General features: G+C 33.6%; 1 protein-coding gene across 1 annotated transcript in view; it reads left to right on the forward strand.

The window, feature by feature from the left end:
* The window catches only part of LOC130446292 (fatty acid synthase-like), a 33,013-nt gene extending 13,950 nt beyond the window's left edge, over positions 1-19,063 (forward strand). The window contains exons 12-26 of the mRNA XM_056782445.1: positions 1,449-1,803; positions 1,868-2,184; positions 4,433-4,585; positions 4,660-4,887; positions 4,952-5,584; positions 6,609-6,788; positions 8,788-8,953; positions 9,071-9,284; positions 12,694-12,824; positions 15,062-15,418; positions 15,937-16,122; positions 16,186-16,442; positions 16,496-16,726; positions 16,788-17,024; positions 18,874-19,063. Of these exons, the coding sequence (XP_056638423.1) occupies positions 1,449-1,803; positions 1,868-2,184; positions 4,433-4,585; positions 4,660-4,887; positions 4,952-5,584; positions 6,609-6,788; positions 8,788-8,953; positions 9,071-9,284; positions 12,694-12,824; positions 15,062-15,418; positions 15,937-16,122; positions 16,186-16,442; positions 16,496-16,726; positions 16,788-17,024; positions 18,874-18,981 (3,753 nt within the window). The 3' untranslated portion in view covers positions 18,982-19,063. The remainder of the gene's footprint in view (positions 1-1,448; positions 1,804-1,867; positions 2,185-4,432; positions 4,586-4,659; positions 4,888-4,951; positions 5,585-6,608; positions 6,789-8,787; positions 8,954-9,070; positions 9,285-12,693; positions 12,825-15,061; positions 15,419-15,936; positions 16,123-16,185; positions 16,443-16,495; positions 16,727-16,787; positions 17,025-18,873) is intronic.
* The last annotated feature ends 1,769 nt before the right edge of the window (positions 19,064-20,832 follow it).

Below are 20,832 nucleotides of genomic sequence, written 5' to 3' on the forward strand. Positions count from 1 at the left end.
TACGTCCAAGCGATCTACATTTTCATATATGGAGTCGAAAATCAAACGTTTTGAAGTTCAGGTGTTTATTGTCTTTATTGATAACGTTATGTCTGCTTTAACTGAATGTTTCATCAAATTAATAGTATTTTTGCTATATTTCGACAGCTAAAATCCCTCACACCAAAAGAGATTAGAGATTTTGGAATAGTCTCCAAAAATGGTCAGTACTTACACAGATGATTTGAAGAACAGCCTAGACAACGAATTAGTGCAGCATCCACAGCTGTTGACAACATATGTGGCTACTGTTATTGCCAACAACAAACAAATTTCTGTGGAACTGCAATTTGACTTAATCATCTTACTTTGATGATTTGATCGGGGAATTTGACATTGAAAGTTTTATCTCATAGCTCTGTGACTTTTAATGGTTTTACTTGTTTTATCATCTTCACAAAGTGAATCTAATGAAGTTAATAATAGAAAACTATATAAAGTACGATTGCATTATATAGATATATTAGGAACTCGTGGTGAACAAAAAGGGTAGCCAAAGCTTCTTGCCACGAAAATATATCTGAATTTTATTGTTCTAATGTAACTTTGATGGTACGTAATAAATATTCAGAATTATATACGACTTCTTATTCTTCTTCTTCTTCAACGAATTGTAGGCCTTAAGCCTCTTTCCAACTTGTCATTCTTGAGATGCGTAGAATTGTTTTTTTATCCAGAGCTTAGAAAAAACCATCTAACACATGCTCAGTTTTAATCTCTTATCTGAGTTTAATGTCATAGACCTAAGAACCAGGAGCATTCTATAGATTGTTTCGCCTATCGTAGTTAATCGTGATTTTTGAAAAAAATTCCTATTTCGTCTCAATGCCATATTTTGCTTGACATTTTTGTAGTTTAGTCCAAGAAGTATTTGTCAAAAACATTATTTCGTGGATATCTATCTCTTGAAGTTGAAACAGAGGTTTGAACCGCTTTGTGACAGATGTTGCTGTTCCTTTTCAACTGTTTGGCTCTTGTAAGACGTTAATCGAATCTGTAAATCGACATGTTGATGGTTGATCTTGAAACCATGGTTGCTGTATACTTTGTAGTTCACATAACTTTTATTTAAGAATCATTTGACATACAATACACACCGCGTATTAGCAAAGTTTACAACTAATTACTGCCTCTGAACCAGGAACCCAACTAAAAGTACCATCTGATGATTCACCAACCGGTTTAAAGGAATTTCCAAGGATTAATTTTCTATCTAATGTTGTCGTTTATCGATACTTTCAAATGTTTTACTGAATCTGGAAATTAAATAGTGATGCCCTGACCTGGACAAGTTGTTTATTATCCAATTTTAAAGACAATATTTTCGCTATTTGATGATATCAAACTTCTCTGGTAGATTTCTCCGAATATAAACAAAATAGGTTATGTTTTTTTTTTTTTCGTTTTAGAATATAATACTACAAATATCAGATTCTGACACAACATCAGGAGTCATAATCTTCGAAAATCTGCATTTCAAAAAGTCCTTAATTATACCTTCTGCAGGCTCAATTCCCCTAAACGCTATGATTCAACTAGGCAGTGGAGAATTCGAATTTTTCTCAGACACTGATCAAATTTTGACCGGTAAAATGACTGTCTTAGAAAATGAAGAAGATGTAAGTTTACAAGAAGTTAAAGTTGAATTGAACCAAGAAAATGTAAAATTGAAAGACGATGATGTTTATGGGGAACTGGAGCATCGTGGTTATAAATATAGTGGAGCTTTCAAGAATATTAAAAATTTGACATTGACCCTTGATGGTTAGTATCCAAGAGAAGCTCGCATTACTTAAAATTAGAATTAATTCTTATTTATGAATTTCAGGTTCTGTTGGTAGAGCTCAATGGCATAATAGATGGTTGACATTAGTCGAAACTATGATCCAACAGCAACTTTTCAACGAAGGAGAAAGAAATCAAGAGTCACGTATTCCGAAACGTATTCAAAAAATTATCGTGGTACATAATGCATTACCAAAGAATGAAACAGAAGTTGATGTTAACTTCGAGTACGATACTAGGATATTAAGCGCTCCGGGAATCGAAATCACCGATATCGAAACTGTACCGTTCGATCAAAAATCGCAAGATATTCGGATTTGCAAAATGGACTTTGTTCAATTGGACAATAGCGTTTTGAATGTAAGCATATGAACTGTAAAATAGAGTATTCCAGAACTTGATGCAAAAAATTCGGGAATGAGTGGGTGATGTAAATATAATGCTGTAATATAAGGAACCCTTACGCCTTTGAAGTTACGAGATCAGAACTTATATTTAAGTATATTTTCTAAACTATATATTCGATTTTACTAGATGATTACGTGTGTCCATGTAGTGCGATTGACGGAGTAAATAATTCTACATTACTATTTGAAAGCCTGTAGTAAACATTCGTTACATTTTACGGGGACAACCTGTACAATCTAAAGATAGCTTTTCTTTGCTTAACTCGACCAAATTCATGGTTTAGGAGATATGTAGATTTTTAGATCATTGTTAATGCCAAAGAAACCATTCACCATAAAGAGACATTCTGAAAAAAACTATCATAAATTGTAATTCTTTATTGAAAGTACTTACAGGAGGTATTGAAACGCAATCAAACATTTCTAATTTAACTGCCTACTATCAAACATAGTTAGGAAAGATTACATTAAATGATCAAATTAAAACTTATCAAATAAAACTAAAATGAAATCTATAATAAATGTTCGAAGAGGGCACCTTGCACCTCTACACACTTCCGGAGTTTTTGGAAGATATTTCTTTGAAGTTGGAAGGGCATTCCAAGATTCTTCATGATAGCGTCTCAATGGAAGTTTATTCTATCGATCATTTCGTGTCTACCAGTGTTGCAAATGTTTCCTATTAGGAAAAATATTATCAAGATGATGTTTTACATCATTTAAGAAGTAGGTAAGGGCTCTATCGTGTATAAACCACATATCTACAGCTTCAAAAAATTGAGGAAAACCATATTATTCCAGTGGCTCTCCAGGTAAAAGTAAAAATGTTTAGTTAAATTGACGCAATCAGAGAAGTAAACAACCTCTGAAAGACTGAACTATAGGATGCTCGGAATGTTTCTTATTAATATTCATTCCCCAAGACTGAAAACAGATGAATTGTGTTTTTGACTGAAGGATCCTCATTTTCCAGAGATTCTTCCATCACTTAACATTGGTTGAATAACAATGAGTTAAAAACTATACCACTAATTTATCGCATTCTTGACCAGCACCAGAATAACTAAAACCAGTTCCAGTACTATAGACTATGTCGTACCATCGTATGATGTATTGTCTTTATTTCAGGTCCAAATCCAATACTAAAAATGCTTCTCGCAAATTATGTCAAATTATTCGGAAAGTAGTATTTAAAGTTTAAAGCTTCAAGCACAGTTGTCAAACAACTGACTGGTACATGCTCTTTGGTGATGTGCATTTAATATTTTCTAGATTCATAAAAACTCTAAATAGTCTGACATCCAATTATTTTCCTCTCAAGCGTATAAAAAATGAGCAAAATAAACCCTGGTCTTCAAAAGGTTTCCAGAACACTTAAAGCTGACGTGTATACTCACTGTCACAAACTACTGATCTTACTAGAGTCCTTACCTCTAAAACGTAAACTAATTCCATGTGTGTGCTGGTCAAGAATGTCTTCAGTCTTCAATCTCTGCGAATGTTTAGATGAATATCACATAATATGGATGGGGAATGATTTTGGAGAAATTCTGAATATCACCGATCACTATTCATGCCCGGACATTAACACAAAATCGATGTTGAATCTTCGTTTAAATTGTACCTTGAAGATTTTCATCTGCGCTAAATCTCGTGTGAAACCAGCTTATTAGTGAACAGTACTTTTCAAACAAATGTTTCATCTAATCGTTGTTTATCTAGAAATCATCGAGCGTAAACCAGTCTTACTGGATAATCCTCTATTTCCATGGCATGCATTTTCAGGATTGAAAAGAGATTAAGAAATTCTATGAATCGTTAATGCGTTAAATTGTAGTGACATTTAACGTACGCTAGTTGTGGGATCAGCATCTAATGCCTTTTGCTCTAAAGCTGGTGTTCGTGTAGTTCGGTTTTAACCCTCGCCAACTTATTTTGGTAGGACACTTCCTCTATCATTTTATAATTTCAAATGGTTCTGCGAGCTGAGGACTTTCGACTTTTTCAAATTGGCAACGTTTCGATCTTTTATTTGGTCTTTATCAAGCCTTCAACATTCGAGTTACCTCTGTGTGTTGTCGTGAAGATATCATTTATAAAATTATTTTCCTTCCTAGTATGTCATCTACCTGAATTTCTAGCATTAGATTTCGGAGCACAATATTTAAGAATCTAGTGAATCCATTCAATTATTATTTCAGAATATGGCGGCAGGAATCGAACAGGCACTACTGTTATGTATGGCCAATTTCAATCAACAGAACGTTACGAAAGTATATATCTCCGAATTAATCACTAGTGACTCCTTACAGGATCATATAAAGGAAGTTATCAAGGACTATAGCATGTATTATGTAAGTTGATATGATAAAGCTGGTACTGCAATAGGTACGATCACGAAGGTTGTTTTAAAATATCTTTGTTTCAGATAAACTATACTTCTGTTAAAGAACTTAAACATGTCACCGTAACAGACTCATTCCCTCAACTAATAATTTTAAATGATATAATTAACAAGGATGTAATAAGATTGCTCAATCAATCATCGACTTCCTTTTTGTTAGCAAAGGTAGATCGTACGCAACAGTTGGATCCGAATTTATCTCGCGTAGCATACTTCCGAATAGGTCAGGACCATTACATAATTTGTAGGAAGGTGAGAAAATATTTTTTTTTGTTAAAATACGTACAAGATATATTTATGTATTGTTATTCTTTAGGCTACCACTGTTAAACCGAAGATAATAAATGTGAAAGAATCTATCGTCAGTTTTAGAGACGTGCAGAAAAAATCTACTCCGTGGGTTTCAGAACTTCTTCGAACGTCCGAAGAATGCGCCAAAACAGAACTTCCAATAATGTTAGTTATATCAACAGTACCAGCAGAAGGATTTAATCACTTCTATGAAAAAATCAAAGCTTCACCCAATATGCAGAATATCAGAATTTTCTACAATTTAGATAAGAATTCAGATAAACTAAATGAAGCAATAAGAAGGGATATTTCGTTGGTAGTCCTTAAAGATGGACAATGGTTTTCTCACCTACCTCTATCTGTGAATATTCAAAAGAATAAGATTGCAGAGAGACCTTCCACTACTCCAATATTGGATAACAAAACTATTAGTTATCTTGGAGTGAATTTGGTTGATGAAACATTGAATGTTGGAAGCAAATGTGAAATTGGTAATATTGATTATTGCGGTGTTGCCAAAAACGGCAAACGAGTGATGGGTTTGGGATATTTGGATACAGAAAATTCCAAGTTAATCGTTGATAATAAATTGACGTGGGAAGTACCTTCCAACTGGAATTTAGAATCGGCTGTTACTGTTCCAAACGCATATGTTTGTGTAAGTGAATATTTCTATCAAAAAAATTATTTCTTCTTCCCCTTTCATCCATTCTTTCCTAACTCTCGCTTCCTCGTTCACTTTCTATTCTTAAATCTTTTTGCCTCTGTTCATTTTCTCTCAACATCTATTTGGTTTCGTATTGGACCCTGTTTGAGCTTCTCCTACATTACCCCAGTGTTATCCAACCCATCGTTTTCTTTGTTATTTTCTTTCTCCATATAATAATGTAGATACAGTTATTAAGTGGTATACTTAGCCTCTCCGCAGCTACAGATGTTTTCTGGCATGCCGAGAAGATCCATGGCCATTTTCGATAATGACGATAGATATTTTCAGCTCTTCTACAATCTCCCTACAATCTGAATACACTGTTTTCTCTACCACTATATCAACACTAATAATTACACTGTCTAACGCGTCTAACGTATAACCAAGTTATCGTCTTCACAGACTGAAGGTAAACTAAAACCTAATGACTTGACCTACCTGTTTTATACTATATTTTCCCACCAATAAACCTTTTCCCGTGAAAATTAATTTCCCCTTTGGAGACAAAAGGTCAAATAATCACAGTCCATTCTATAGTTTAGTTATCAAGGAACAATTGCGAAGACTGCCAAGGAAGTTTTCCAATTGGAAGTACCTAGCTTCAAATATTTCTTCAAATTTTTGGAATGCCTTTGATTGGAAAAGATTTCCCCATGAAGAAGAAAAAAATACTTCGACTTCATGATGTATGATTAATTTTGTTATAGTACTTCAGTATTTTATCTCTGTTAACAATATTCTATATGTGATTCTTGTTTTATCACCTGTTGGAGATCTCTCCATCAATCCTCATCTTCTTCTTAGACTTGTATGATGATCATTCTCTGATATTATTGATATTTTCATTATTCTAGTCTTTAGTGTGTTTATTTCTAACTCTTCCTTATCTTGAGTTAAATTAAGTAACACCATTTTCTTTATTCTTAATGAATTGAAAGCTCATCTTCCAGTGAATTGGTACTTTCATTTACAGGCTTACTACATGCTGGTGATAAAAGCAAGAGTCAAACATGGAGAGACTGTTTTAATACATTCTGGGTGTTCGGCTATAGGACTCGCAGCTATTTCTATAGCTTATAGCTATGGATGCCAAGTATTTGTTACAGTCGCATCCGAAAGGCAAAGAGCTTATTTGAAGAAACAGTTCGACTTTGTAAGTTTATCATTCTTATTTATCAAGATTCAATCATCTACTCATAGCGTCACTAGATTATAGGTGTGATCACACGATTCCATTTTATAACAGCAATTACTTTAATGCCTTTCACCTATATGTGTTGAGAAAAGGGTCAACTTTAAGCTCTGCGTTTTCTCAAGAAAAGCTGAGATTGCGCTGGTTAGAAACGAGCGCGATTAAACACTTAAATACTAAGCAGCAAAATAATTACGAGTGGAAGAAGTGACTTGTTACAACTGAGGACCGTCACTCAAAATATGGTGTGTGGCATCCAGAACCTCATATAAGTCTCGTTAAAATGGTAGGAATCAAACTCAAATTCCCAAAATTAACTATTGTATTCACAAAACCGTGAAGGCGTTGCAAATAATGTTGATTCGTGCAGGTATACTGCTGCTGGAAAATATTTCTGAATCAGTTGTAGTGTATAAATGTTTGTAGCCATCTACATCGATGCATGGCATGGTATGTAATTGGAAATTACTAAGTCGAAGATTCTTTGCTCAGATATGGTTTCCGGGTCTTCCCAATGTCCTTGTTTCTGTTAATGTCGAATAAAGAAACATCACAGATGAGTGTTCATAATCCGTTGATACTCTAAGAGGAGGTGTAGAAGATATTCAAAGTAGAATCGTTGCATCGTTCAACTACCTAAAGGGGTATTGAGAGAAAGATCGAAAACGAGAGAAAATATTTCCACTCTCACAGTAGCGCTGGAAAACCTAACGTTGACATTTTGGTTTATTGAACGTGCTCGTCATTGGGGTTTTTGGTAATATTGAAAGATACATTTCTTTGGTAATCCCAAAAATAGCACAGAATAGTTAAGAAATAAAGAGAAAGAATGGTTCTCATAGATTTCCAAAAAACTTTGAAAATACTTTGAACTGAAATTATTTGTACAGCATTATGAACGATCTGAGTATAACTCTCACGAAAATGACACTCTAACATACAAAAACGAAGAAAGAGACAAACCAAACAATATCAAAATTCTTCATTCACTAGGCTGTTCAATATAGTATCAGATTGGATAATACGTAAAATCGGTCTAAAGAGAAAAAAAGGACAACATAAGCAGACGACGTGGTAATCCTTTCAGAATATATATTATAAAATATGAGAAAACGAGTTCAAGGATATTTACAGAGCTTCCATAGAAACGGGAAATAAATTCAAGTACTTGATAATGACAAGGTAAAGAGCAATGAAAAGTTTCTTGATACAACTAAATGAACAAGAAGTAATAAGCCTACAACAAATTCAAAGTTATGTATTTCTTGAGAGATTTACCAAGGAAGACGATAACGAAGGAAGGAATCTAAGGGAAGTAAACAATTGGAAGTACTGAATGCGATAAAAAGTCTAGAAACAAATTTCAAAAACTCTAATCTACATCTGTAAAAAATAATACCAACAACGACTACGGAGGCGGAATGTGTACCAAGGAGGATACTAGTAAGTGAAGAGGAGTAAGAACAAATAACAGAATATGGAATTTATTTGGAGAAGCAGAACTGAGCAAAGTAATAAGATATAAAAGAATGGAATGACTGTGTCACATACAGAGAATGGCAGATTTTAGAGCGATAGCGAGAGCAGATTTTTAGGGGGTAGTCTCTTTCACAAGAAAAGGAAAACATCATATTTTGTTTCACGTTAAGGAGTACTAAAAGATCTGTTTAAATTTATGATGTAGTTAGCTTAGAGAATTGTTCATAAGTGATATTAGTGATTTGAATGTACAGAAAATATATTTGAAGATAGTCTTGCTTATTTAGAACGTTGCAACATCATTGAGAAGGCAATGAGACAGCAGATTGGAGTAATTCCGAAAGAAATGATTCCAATAACGGATGCAACTTTAAGATGAATGCCTTTCCAGCTATATAGGAGATTTTTGATCACACTTCGTATCATGATGAATGTCCGAATTTCTTTTTCCTGAGGTTTCAATACATATTTTGTTTTTTAGTTACAACTCCGAAATATTTTAGACTTCAATACTTCAAAATTCGAGAATGACCTTTTATGTGCGACTGGCGCTAAGGGAGCAGAAGTTGTTTTAAATTGTGTTTCAGGAAGTTTACTTAAGAGTTCTTTTCAATGTATTGCAGCATATGGTAGATTCATCCAGTATGGTAAGTTATTTATCTTATAAAATCTGATAAGTATTTAGGATTGCTTGGATTATGGGTTATCACTTTTCTAATTCTCATTAAGCGCATCGAATCTCAAATTACTTTAATATTCCACAGGAAAATATGATATGGAAGAAGGTACTAGCGTCGGTATGTTCAAATTTTTGTACAATGTCTCTCTTCACTGCGTAGATTTGCAAAATATATTTTTCCTGGATAACGAAATCAAAGAAGAGATTCATCAATTGATAGAAGACGGCATTAAAAAATATTTCGTTAGGACATTAAGAAGAGTTGTACTTAGACCTGATGAAATTAAGGATGTTATTAAGTGAGTTGTATAATTTTTTAGAAATTTTATGTATATAGTCTTTCTTCAACTCTATCCATGTCTTTTCTTAATTTAATCTATATTATTATTAAGAATTGTTTCTTCTGGGTTATCTCCAAGTTAGATTCATGCTACTAAAGGTGATATCAGTCGGTTCAATTTTCGATTCATTCAGATAAATGATCACTCAAGTGAATCACAAGACACCGCCTGATATTATCTTTAGAAACACTTATATTATCACGAATTATTAACTAGCTTGTCCTCGTCATCATAACCCTGTTATTTAAATAAACGCAAGGAAAATAAAACAAATGAGAATAATAGGGGAACAGGATAAACAACAAAAGGAAGGATCAAAACGTATCGAGAATTAAGGTAATTGAAATTTGTCGAACAAGCCTATTTAAATTTGGAGACACAATATTTTCGAAGGAATTTGATTCCACTGTTACGTTCCTTCTATTTTCAGATTTTTCTCACTTTGTAAAACCATAATCGGCCCTCAAACCTACCATTAAGAATTGAATATAACGAGCGAAGTTCTTCTTCTTTTTCCTTCTTGTGTGATAGGTTTGAAACCTGTTTCTTCTTCAGTTACAGCCTCCTGGACGAAGATTGTCACACTATCGGTCACCAATACTTCTTCTGCCTGTTGGCGATTTATCCCTCGCGATACGCATTAGTCTTTCGTTTGTCCATCCTTATATTTTCACTTTTTTATCTGTCTAAAAGTGTTATCGCTACTATTTTCTTGAGTACTTTCATTTCCGTTGTCTCTAGTAGTCTTTTTGTCTTAGTTGTATCAGATCTTGTCTCTGCTGTGTGTCATTATAGGTCTAATTGTTGTTTTATATATTCCGCTTTTTGTCTCTTTTGTGAGATGTTTATTTTTCCAAATAGTGATATTGATGCGTCCTGCTACTTTATTTGTTTTGATGACTAGCTGTCGCACCTCATTCTCGACATCATAGTTCTTTATGTCTAAATTTTAGTACCTGTTGTACTATTTACTTACTGTGTTGAAGATGTGTACTAGTGTCTGGAGATCGTCCTCGGAATCAGCGAACAGTAAGTTATAACTTCGTCCATTATTATATTCAATAAAATGGGGCTCGATGAGTCATCTTGTCTGATTTATTTACAGGTACAGCATTTGTCAACTTGTTATTAATTCTGGCTTGGGAATAGATGTTCTCGATGGTCTGAACAATATTTATCGGGATGTCTCTATTATATAGCAGGTGTATAACATATTCAAGTTGAATGCGATCAAACGCTTTCTATGAAGGTCTACAGATATGCTGGTTTGTTATATTCTATGGATTTTTCAATTACTTGTCTCAATATGAATACAGCGTCCACGCATGACCTTCCGGATCCAAAGCCTTGTTGTTCTTTCAACAAAGATGTAATTGCGTTAATTTTGTTTGTTAATGATATTGTGACTAGTTTCAAAGTTGTGCCTAATAAGTTTATGCCCCTATAGTTATTTGGGCACTTTTTTTTCTTGTTTTTTAAACATTGGAATCATTGTACTAGTTCTCCATCTGTCAGGTATCTTGCAGTGGGTCAGATTGGTAGGTAGCTTGTTTGGTATACCGTCTTGCCCGAGTGGCTTCCTATTTTTCAGACATTCAAGGGCTTTTTGTACTTCTTGTTGACTGATATGTAATTCTTCTAATATTTGTGGTATATTAGTATGTTTATGGTTGTCATTTCCCTTAAATAATTCTGCCAGATATCTTACGAGCGAAGTTAATCTCAGTAAAATTAAAAGCTAGAGTAATTTAGCACTTTTGATGAAAGTTATAGTAACAGAGCTAAGAAATCTTTGGCAAAAATTTTTTCTTGTTTTTGTTGCCATAATATAGATACAAAACAGTAAATATTCTCTAACATTGAAATCATACTGGGACTTTTTAAGTTCATAGCTTTGATAATTTCCCGGAAAATTCTGAAATTGTGACTCATCAAGTGTATATTACTTCAGAGTACTTGTTTTGGAAATGCCGGTCTGTGGTCCAATTTCCAATCTAATAACCAAAAGATCCTCGATTTGTTTCTCGTTTCTTATTTTGATTTGATATTTTCTGAAATATAGAGAAGGGGTTTATTGGAATGATATGTTCTTATGAATTATGTATTTATAAAGAATTTCCATCCATTCAGAGTATAGCTGTAGTTATCAAACCCTAAAGATATCCAAGGAGGAATTTGAGCTCAAATTGGAGTTACATGGCTGGCATAGATTCGAGGGTTCCTACTTAAGTTTTGAGATAGATGAATAAAAATAAATATTTATAATTGGATATGGCTTTATTGTTTTTCGAAATATTCTCCTTTAAGATCAATACTTTTTTGCATGCGTTTGAACCAATTGATTTGAACGCATCAACCGCTTTTCCATGTGTAGAAAAACGTTGACCACGCAAGTTATGTTTGATTTACGAGAATTAGAAGGAATCATTGGGTGACAAAAAGACGGATTACCCATCAATTCGATGTTTTGACTATTATAAAACGTTTTTGTTTGAACTGATGTGTGAGAGATGAAGAATGATGATGATATTCAGAATTGATCCTTTACCATTGCTCTAATGGAACGGTGGTGACATATCTAGTTATTTAGAGAGAACAGGTGACTATTTGGTCCATAGAGCCGATTGGTTTTCAGTTTCGGGTTCATGGTTTCCTCACGGAATTTTTTTTTGAGCGATTGTTAAATTACTAACGTGGACAAATACTCAAAATTTCGGTAGCAACCATTTTAGTTATTGTCTTTAGGATATATTGGTAGATAACGGGTTACCATAAAGCGTTTTTGAGAGAGAAAGAGACAGATATCCTCCCAAGTGAAAAAGTTGACGAATCCTATCAAACAAAGATGTCAAAGTTTTCCTCTACTTTAGTATTAAATCTCGTGATGGTGTATTTTCACTGAGCTTGTAAACATTAAGGATGTAGCATCAAATTTTCCGTATAGTTAACGCTCTTCCACCAATTTAGTAAGTCGTACTCTAAGTTTTTTGTATAATAATATTATGGTTTGATATTTCAAACCAAAAAAAAAAAAAATGATTAACATTCAATAGCTTCCCATTCCAAATTGAATATAGCGCTTCTATTAGCTCTTCGATCCGAGTTCGTGTTGATGAAGATCCGAAAAACCTTCATAATTCATAATCGAATTATCAGAAGATCCTCAAATTTTATATCAAGAAGATGCTGAATATTGTAAACAGATGTGTTTTTATGGAACTATAAATTGGTTACTGTCAATTATTAAATACCTTCAATTATAATTCTACATAAAACGAATACTCCCAATTTGTTTTGACTAATTTTTGAATGGATGATATAATTATATATCATTTAGTGTACTAATCCTCATCAAATTTTGTTTTAGAGTCTTACAAGATCCAGAAACAATAGGAAAAGTTATAATTCAGACCGGAAACACAATGAGCATCAACAAAATAAATTTCAAAGATCCAAGTAGATTTATATGCAATTCGCAAAGTTCATATTTAATCTTAGGTAAGTTTCTTGTCCAATATATAATGAAATATCATCGCATTCAATAGCGACCTCTATGAATTGGTTACGATAAGAAACAAGCAAACTATGACTTCGAATCCCCTCTTTGAGATAGTTCTTTGGCCCAATAAACGGATCAAAAGGCATAACATGTTCGACAACGATGTTGTCTAAGTAATATTAGACATTCATACGTACGTATAGGGACCAATTCCTCCCTAACACATTTTGAAGCCACCCCTAAAAGGCATTTTAGGACACTACAGCTGGCAAACATTTCTCTTTGTCTTTGCCAGACACACTTACGTCAATTTGGAGCTTTAAGGCTCCAACTCTAGCTTCATAGGAGAACTAAATTCTGATGTGGTCTTGCAAAATTTAATCTCTGAACTTTGTGTTCTCTGGTAAGCAAGGATTTTTGGCTGGTCTTCTGTTGCTTAACCTTGCTTCATATAAACGTCTTCTAATGGTTCTGATAATTCATTTTTGAGCAGATTGTTGGTGACTCTCCTGTCTCTGAGAGAACGCTGTTTCAAAAAACGATCATCAATTTAATTAGTGCAACGTTTTAGCTCTTGTCCTGGTCTTCAATTGTACGAACCAGCTTCATTATTCAGGAGGGTCGATGCCCGCACTGTTTCCTTCATTGACAAATGTCTTTTACGGTTTATTTTTTACCTGATACTCTCCCAATCCCACTATTTGAGAAAATAACACAGTTTTAGTCTAAAACGAAGTTCGATACGATACTATAGTTAACTTAAATAACAATTGTCACAGTCAAGTAAAGTCCATGACCTACCTGTCGGACAGTAATCTCCAGTTATTCAGTTATTGTTCTAGCCTTATCCAAAAAATCAATCATGTTTACTCCATGGCAATACCAAAAAATTGAAGCAAGAACTTTTCCAACAGATTTTTGAACACGAAATTTCTTAGGTCTTGGAAAACCAAATTGTTGCTTTGTTTCTGGATCATAGAAATGTACCCAAGTATCATCCATGCATGCTCTTGGCCTACATTCAAACATTTGGGGATCCATTTTGCAGCAATTTTTCGCATGTCCAAATTGACGTGAACTATATGATGAACGCGTTCGTATGAAATATTCAGTGCTTCAGATCAAAACTGTTTTAGCCGAATTCGACGGTCTGATAAAATCATGTTATGAAGTGCATCGGGGACTAATAGAGAAACTGGCCTTCCCTATGGATCATCATCTTCAATGGAAAATTTACTTCTTTTGAAGCTTGTATTCCAATTTTACGAGGTCGCTTACGAAGGACATTGATCACCAAGGGTATTAAGCATATCTTCGTAAATCTGCTTACCTCTTAACCCTTTTAAATACAGATACTTGATGAAGGCTCGATACTCCAATTTTTCGATTTTCTCAATTTCGGTGGACATCTTTTTTCTTTTAATTTATTGCGTAACTCTGGTTTACTTTTTTGACGTCAAACTTTACACTTACACTTCTAATAAGTTATTGTTCGTTGCTATGGTAACGCAATATTTTGTTTATTCATGGAAATGGCCTAGGCTAACTGATTGTTACTGTTTTATAATCTTAGAATGATTTTTGTTGAATCTTCAAACTAACTCTGCACTTGAGAATGAAACCAGCGAAATTTTAACAATTAATATTGTGTCATTCACAATTTTGGGACAGATATATTAACACGTTAAGCCCCGGTGCGGTCCATAGGTCCGCAACTGAACTTTCCCACAGACCGGAGCGATAATATGGACTGTACGACGTATTTTATTTCATCTTCTCCTCGGCCCTAGTGACCGTATTTAAATATGTTTTACAGTTTGGTTAGACCGTCCTGGGTCATAGAAACATTACCCTACACTTGATCTATTCGATTTTTTTACATGATCTTCAACTCCATTATAATATATAAAACTTCATTTCGAAGTTTAACGATTATTCTTCGAATAATCGTTAAACTTTCCCTCGGGTCCACAAAAAAGCATCATTTTTTCGCACTTCTTATTTCAAATAAATTTTTCCTTGGATCCACACTTCATATGGAGCATAAAACCACAAAAAAATTATTTGGAAAGTTTATGTTTGTTTGGCGCTCAACGTGTTAATATCCTGATATCAATTATTTTTAATTCAGTTCATAACTTCATCAAATATTAAGAAAAATATCTTTAGGTTGCATATCCTTATAATATAATGATGAAAATAAAGTTCCAATTAATTTTTTTGATAATTTTTCTAGGTGGATCTGCAACGAATTGGGCTTATGTAACAGAATGGTTGGTTCACAGAGGTGCGAGGAAAATAGTTATAGCTAGTGACCATAAACCTAAAAAGAACCAACTCAATAGAAGACTTCAAATTCTTCAAGAATATTATGGTGCAACATTGATAATCGGATCTAGTAAAATCCAAACCAAACAGCATGCCTCACAACTTTTGGCAGAAGTTGGTAAATTGGGAAAACCACACGTGGTTTTCACATTACCTCAACAATCGAATAGTACTGGACATGATGATTCGGTTGAGATTTTCGAGTCTGTACTGAAAGATGTAGCTCCTGAAGCTATTTTGGTTAATTTTGATGATTCGGCTGCAGGTAAATCAATAAATCAAGATATTAACTTATGTCATCAAATATGAATTATATTCGGTTTTCAGTAGTAATAACCCAAGCAAATTAATAATTGACCGAAAAAAATTTATTAACAGATTTGGAAAGCTTGGAAACAGACCGGTTGGTTTTGGAGTGATTAGTAATCTTTTTTCTTTGGTATTCAACTCAATAGCTTACCCAAACGCTTTTATACAATTCTCCAATTTCCAATGGGCATATTATCATACCAGTGATCGATTTCCAGTGACGATTTGTTCATTGGAATGATCTGTTCATTTTAATATTTGTATCCCATTGTTTTCTATTGACAATTTGCTTTCAGTACACACTCTTCTTGAACCACCTTGGTAAGTCATCATCATCATCATCAAGCTATTCAATCCTTGAATTATCGCTATCACTTTTAGCGCTTTAAAATCCTTTTTTGAGGTGGATTACTTCTCACTTTCTATCTTTGTATCGATTTGAGATAATTCTCAATACCATTTGATTTGTTTTAGGGGTATGTTATAGAAGATCCTCTTCAGATTTTCAAACGTATAATATTATCCCAACAAATGAGGAAAATTTGAGAGATGCAATATTTGGTTTGGATACTATTCTAAATTCAAATCTGAGCAACGTCATATTGAGCCGAGACAATGAGGAAACTTCAGCACAAGAAATGTTCAAGGCTGCAATTAAAGGTAAGTACCACTTTTATTTATCGCTAGGAGTTTTCTTAATACACCACATCCATCTTCTTTCAGATGTTACAAAACTTGTACCTAGCCTTGATGATATCCTGCATCTTCAAAAGAATACTTCTAATGAACCTGAATTGGTCCAAGTACTAACAGAAGGCCCTATCGAAATAAGAGAATTGGCGCCACTATTCCTTATTCCTGGTTTGACTGGTTTCACAGAGACGGAAGAGATGCTGAAAAATTTGCTATATCCCACTTTTTGCGCTGTTTTACCAACAAATCCTTGGCCATGGGAAAAGCTTGCTGAAGCTTATGCTCGGGTAAGATTTGACATTTTCCATATTCATACCATAATCAATTTTCCATTTTATAGAAAATGTTCGAAGTATATCCTAAAGGCGTCTTCAATATAGTCAGCACATCGTCAGGTGGCGCTTTGGCCATAGAAATAGCGAAGCAGTTAACAAAGAGAAACGCCAGGCTGAACTTGTTCTTCGTCGACAGTAGTCCACTTAGAATACAACAAGGATTGCAAGATCTTGGAAATGGTGTTCAGTTCGAGATAAACCTTTTAAGGGTTATCTTCGAAATAAACGATTCCGAGGTAGGGAAAAAAACATAAAATCTTGAGGTAAACATCCATATAAAACCGTTACTTTTTGTAGATCGTCAAAAAATTGAACAATTGTCCCAACTTTGAATCAAGAATGAATTTATTACTTGGTTTACGTGAAGATAAAACTGAGAAGAAAATCAGTGTTCTGCAAAAAGGACTCGTTAATATCAAAGACTATATTGAGAAGATTAAAGCATATGCTCCCGATGGAAATTTGGTACCAGGAATAGTGCATGTTCTAGTACCTGCTGATTGCAGCCCATACGACAGCTACGGCTTATCATCTGTAAGTATATTTGTAATTTGGTATTAATGCGTTAAAATAGTCTTTCTACTACCACTAGAAAATAAAATTAGAACAGTGTAGCGAGTAAATTAACAAATTAACATTCCAAATTCTTATTTTTATAAGTTATTAGGTGGTATAAGATGCATACAAAAATGGAAAGTCAATTGTATGTTTCTTTTATCACAAAGTAGCAAAGTTATAGTAAACAATTGTACTAGATTTTCAATTTTTATTAGTCAATCTATTCCAAGAAAAGTTGTAGATGCAACAGAAAAAAGTAAGGACAAATTTTGAATCGTTTTTTCTGAATTTTCTGTATCTGAGTTTAGAAGCTTTGTGCACTTCCATGTACTCTGCTCGGAGTTTGCGAGTTGAGGGTAAAGTTTCTCAGATAGAAATAAGACAATGAGTGACATAATAGAGTATAGAATATAGGAAAGCACAGTCATTACTTCCTGTACCTTCCGTTGAAGTAGCAATAGCCTCAAGAAGAGCGGGGAGTGCAGTCAACACGGTTTCTTGCATTTCTATCCACCTTGTTTTACACAGTCTCTTTAAACTATATTTAGCTGGCTTGAGCTCATGATTTTTCCCCTATGTCCGAGTAAAGTTTCAAAATTTTTGTTCAGGGTTACGGAAAAAATTGCTAGCGAAGATATGACTCCCAGGGCTTTACGGATATTACGTAGTCCTTCCAAATTTCCCATAATCACACTAAATTGTTGAGTATACTCAGCTTTGGCCTCCTCACTATTTAGAAAAAAACCCAAAGCCTTATTTTCAGTGAGATTCTTGCGCATTACTGAGAATTATACCTAAATCTAAATTCCAATCCGGTTAGGTTAGTTTAAGTTGTGTTTTGGTCATAAAATTCCGACAAGCTATTTTAAATTCATCCGGATCCATGGTAGTTATCCCAATATAAGAGAGGGTGTTATAATTAATAAGTAAGCTTCTGGTAAGAAAATGGTTAATCAGAATTCAATATTTGGATATCAATATTCCTGAGAAGTGTAATTAGTTTAGAGGTGTTTTAGGTTCTATGATATGGCTACGTAGTTTTCAATACGAAGGGATTTTAACCAGTCCAAACCTTTTTCTATTGCTCTGTACATATTATAATTATAAAAAGCTAATAAAAGATCAAAAACTTATATTGAATCATGTAAATTTATGGAAATTTTAGGAAATCTAAATTATTCTGTAAAAATATTTAAAATGACAGTATTAAATTTTGGAGCACACTGTAGAAAATTTTTTTAAAATTATAATTTATGGTTAAATTTACTGATCAGTGTATGTGAATTTAAATTTTATTACGTAATTAAAAAAAATTACGTGTAATTTTACGATTCTTCAAAATAAATATTATTTGGAAAGTAATATACTTAACTGTTTATTATTTTTCAATAACAATGTTTGAAGATCGAAAAAAAATTCTAGATTTTGATTTATGTTTCATTGTAAAATTACAAAAAAATTGTGATGAAAGTATTCAATAGATGGCGCTAGCTACGCCGTTTGCATTTATTCTTGAGGCATCTCAGTTTCTGATTTAATAAATCACAACTATATATAATAGCTTGATAGTTTTGTGATATACTGAATAAAAAACTTTATTTTGTTATTCAAACTGAGTTCAAGTTAATTGAGTGCAACACTGCAAAGTAAATTTACTGAGTATCTCACACATTTTTGGTAAGATTACCAAAGAAATTTTTAACAGTGAGTAACTTTTAACGATTCCTCGTAGGTAAAAATAGGGTATAATGCAATGAAATTAAAAGTTTATAAATATGGTAACATATAAATAATCCATATAATGATTAAGTTTTTTTTGTTTCAGTATTTCAAGGCCTTGCCGCTTATTTCGCAATTTAGTGGTGATCATTTGAGCATCATAAATGATTATGATGCAGGTGAATATATTAATAAGAATCATAATCAGTACTAACAAGTACTAACAAGATCTTGTAAAATTTTAATAATTCCCAGAATTTCTTTCAATTAATAATAAAGGTTTAAATAAGTTGTTTTTTCTGTTTTTCAATTATTTCATCAATATCTTGTATCCTATACACTGTACCAGCATTTAATGTTGGTAGCAACTTCGTTTCTTTAGATAGACGTACTTTTAGTACAAAATTTCAAAATCCTCTTCCGTTCATTCTATCCTATTACGAAGCTTTTATTACAGTTGGTCTTTCAGGAGATGGGGTCGTTAGCCCCAAGCCCAACCTCTAGCCCAAAGAAGGAGATATTGTCTTTCTGGCATCCAATCAATAGAAGAACTACCTTCTCTACGGCTATGGAGCTTGTTCTGTGTCTTTCATACGAATCTGTCATACATAGGAAACCCCATCAGTAGCATAAGCTGCCGTCGGTGGAGCTTGAGAGGTCATTGAGAAACTCAAGCTTCACCACAACGACTAGTCCATGTCTTCCCAAGTTCTACCGTATTAAGGCCAGTTGTTAGGTATGGTTATGAACCTTGGGGAATGACTGCTAGAGACGAACTCGTGAAAGAAGAAAGTATCTCTTCGCATCTATGGCCCAATCCAAGACCAAGGAGAACGGTGCATACGTACTAACGCTTAGGGATGCCGAAATGTCCAAGAGGACCTTTGGATAATGGACCTAAAAGAATTAGGCGTCCCAAACTGCCGGAGAAAAGTATAACATCGAATGGAGAACAGTTGTCCGGAAGGTCAAGGTTCTTCAAAGACCCTAGCGTCAATTGGTAAGGTAAGTTGCTTTGGATGATGGAATTATTTAATAATTGGTAATTGATACGGCGCCTGAGAAAGGTATATTCGGATATGAACTTTGTAATAAAATGCACCACCCTACCTTTTAAATTTGATATCTGCTTCCAATCATCTTGAAAAAACTCGTGCTTTCTGAGTTCTCGGGAAAGAGAGATAGAGAGAGAGAGAGAGAGAGAGAAATATTGTCAAAAAATTGTTACAATTTGTAGACAAAAGCTTGTAAAAACTAAAAAACAAACATAAAAATATCTGAATAAAAATACAAATACAATAAAATTCCAATATATAGAATAAAACCATAACTAAATTAAAGGTAATAGTAATACGTAATAATTAGTAAATAAGTCCATAGCAAAAATTAGAGAAGTATGCAGAATTAGATATTATTAGAATAGAAATCGTTTATAGAGTAGAAGGCACTTTCCATTAAATATGCCCTTAAACTACTGCGAAATGCGGGAAAAGATAATATCGATTTTAATTGGCAAGTGATTGTGCATTTTTTTGAATTGTATTATATTGAGCCCTCAACTAATTCTGAACGTGGTAGTGCTCCACGTTCCCAAGTGGAGAATGGTTTCAAAGATGAATAAGGAAGGAAGAGTCAGAATTTTTAATTTTTCAAAGAAGTACCTGCAGTTAGCCCTACTGTTTAGTCAGAGTAAATATCTAACAGCTCTCTTTTGTAGTTTAAAGAAAAAATGATAAAATGATTTTTGATCAATCTTTCTATGATCTTAGATAACGTGGGAAGGAGTGCAATTGAGCGATAATTCGATGGTTAATCTTTATCTCCTTCTTTGTGCAGAGGTATAATTATGTGATCTTGAGGCAATTGGAAAAAGTGCCATTTTGAAATGAAACGTTAATTAAAGTGGTAAGGTGATTTAATGTGCAATCGGGTAGATTCGAAAACATTTTTGATGTAAGTCCATCAGTTCCAGATGAGTATTTATTTTTGATGTTATTAATTGTACTGCGAAGCTCTGTTTAAACTACGGTCATGAAGAAGAAACTGTAAGTTACCATTAGTATCA

Source organism: Diorhabda sublineata, chromosome 7 (genome assembly GCF_026230105.1).
Source record: "Diorhabda sublineata isolate icDioSubl1.1 chromosome 7, icDioSubl1.1, whole genome shotgun sequence".
In the NCBI taxonomy this organism is placed as follows: Eukaryota; Metazoa; Arthropoda; class Insecta; order Coleoptera; family Chrysomelidae; genus Diorhabda; species Diorhabda sublineata.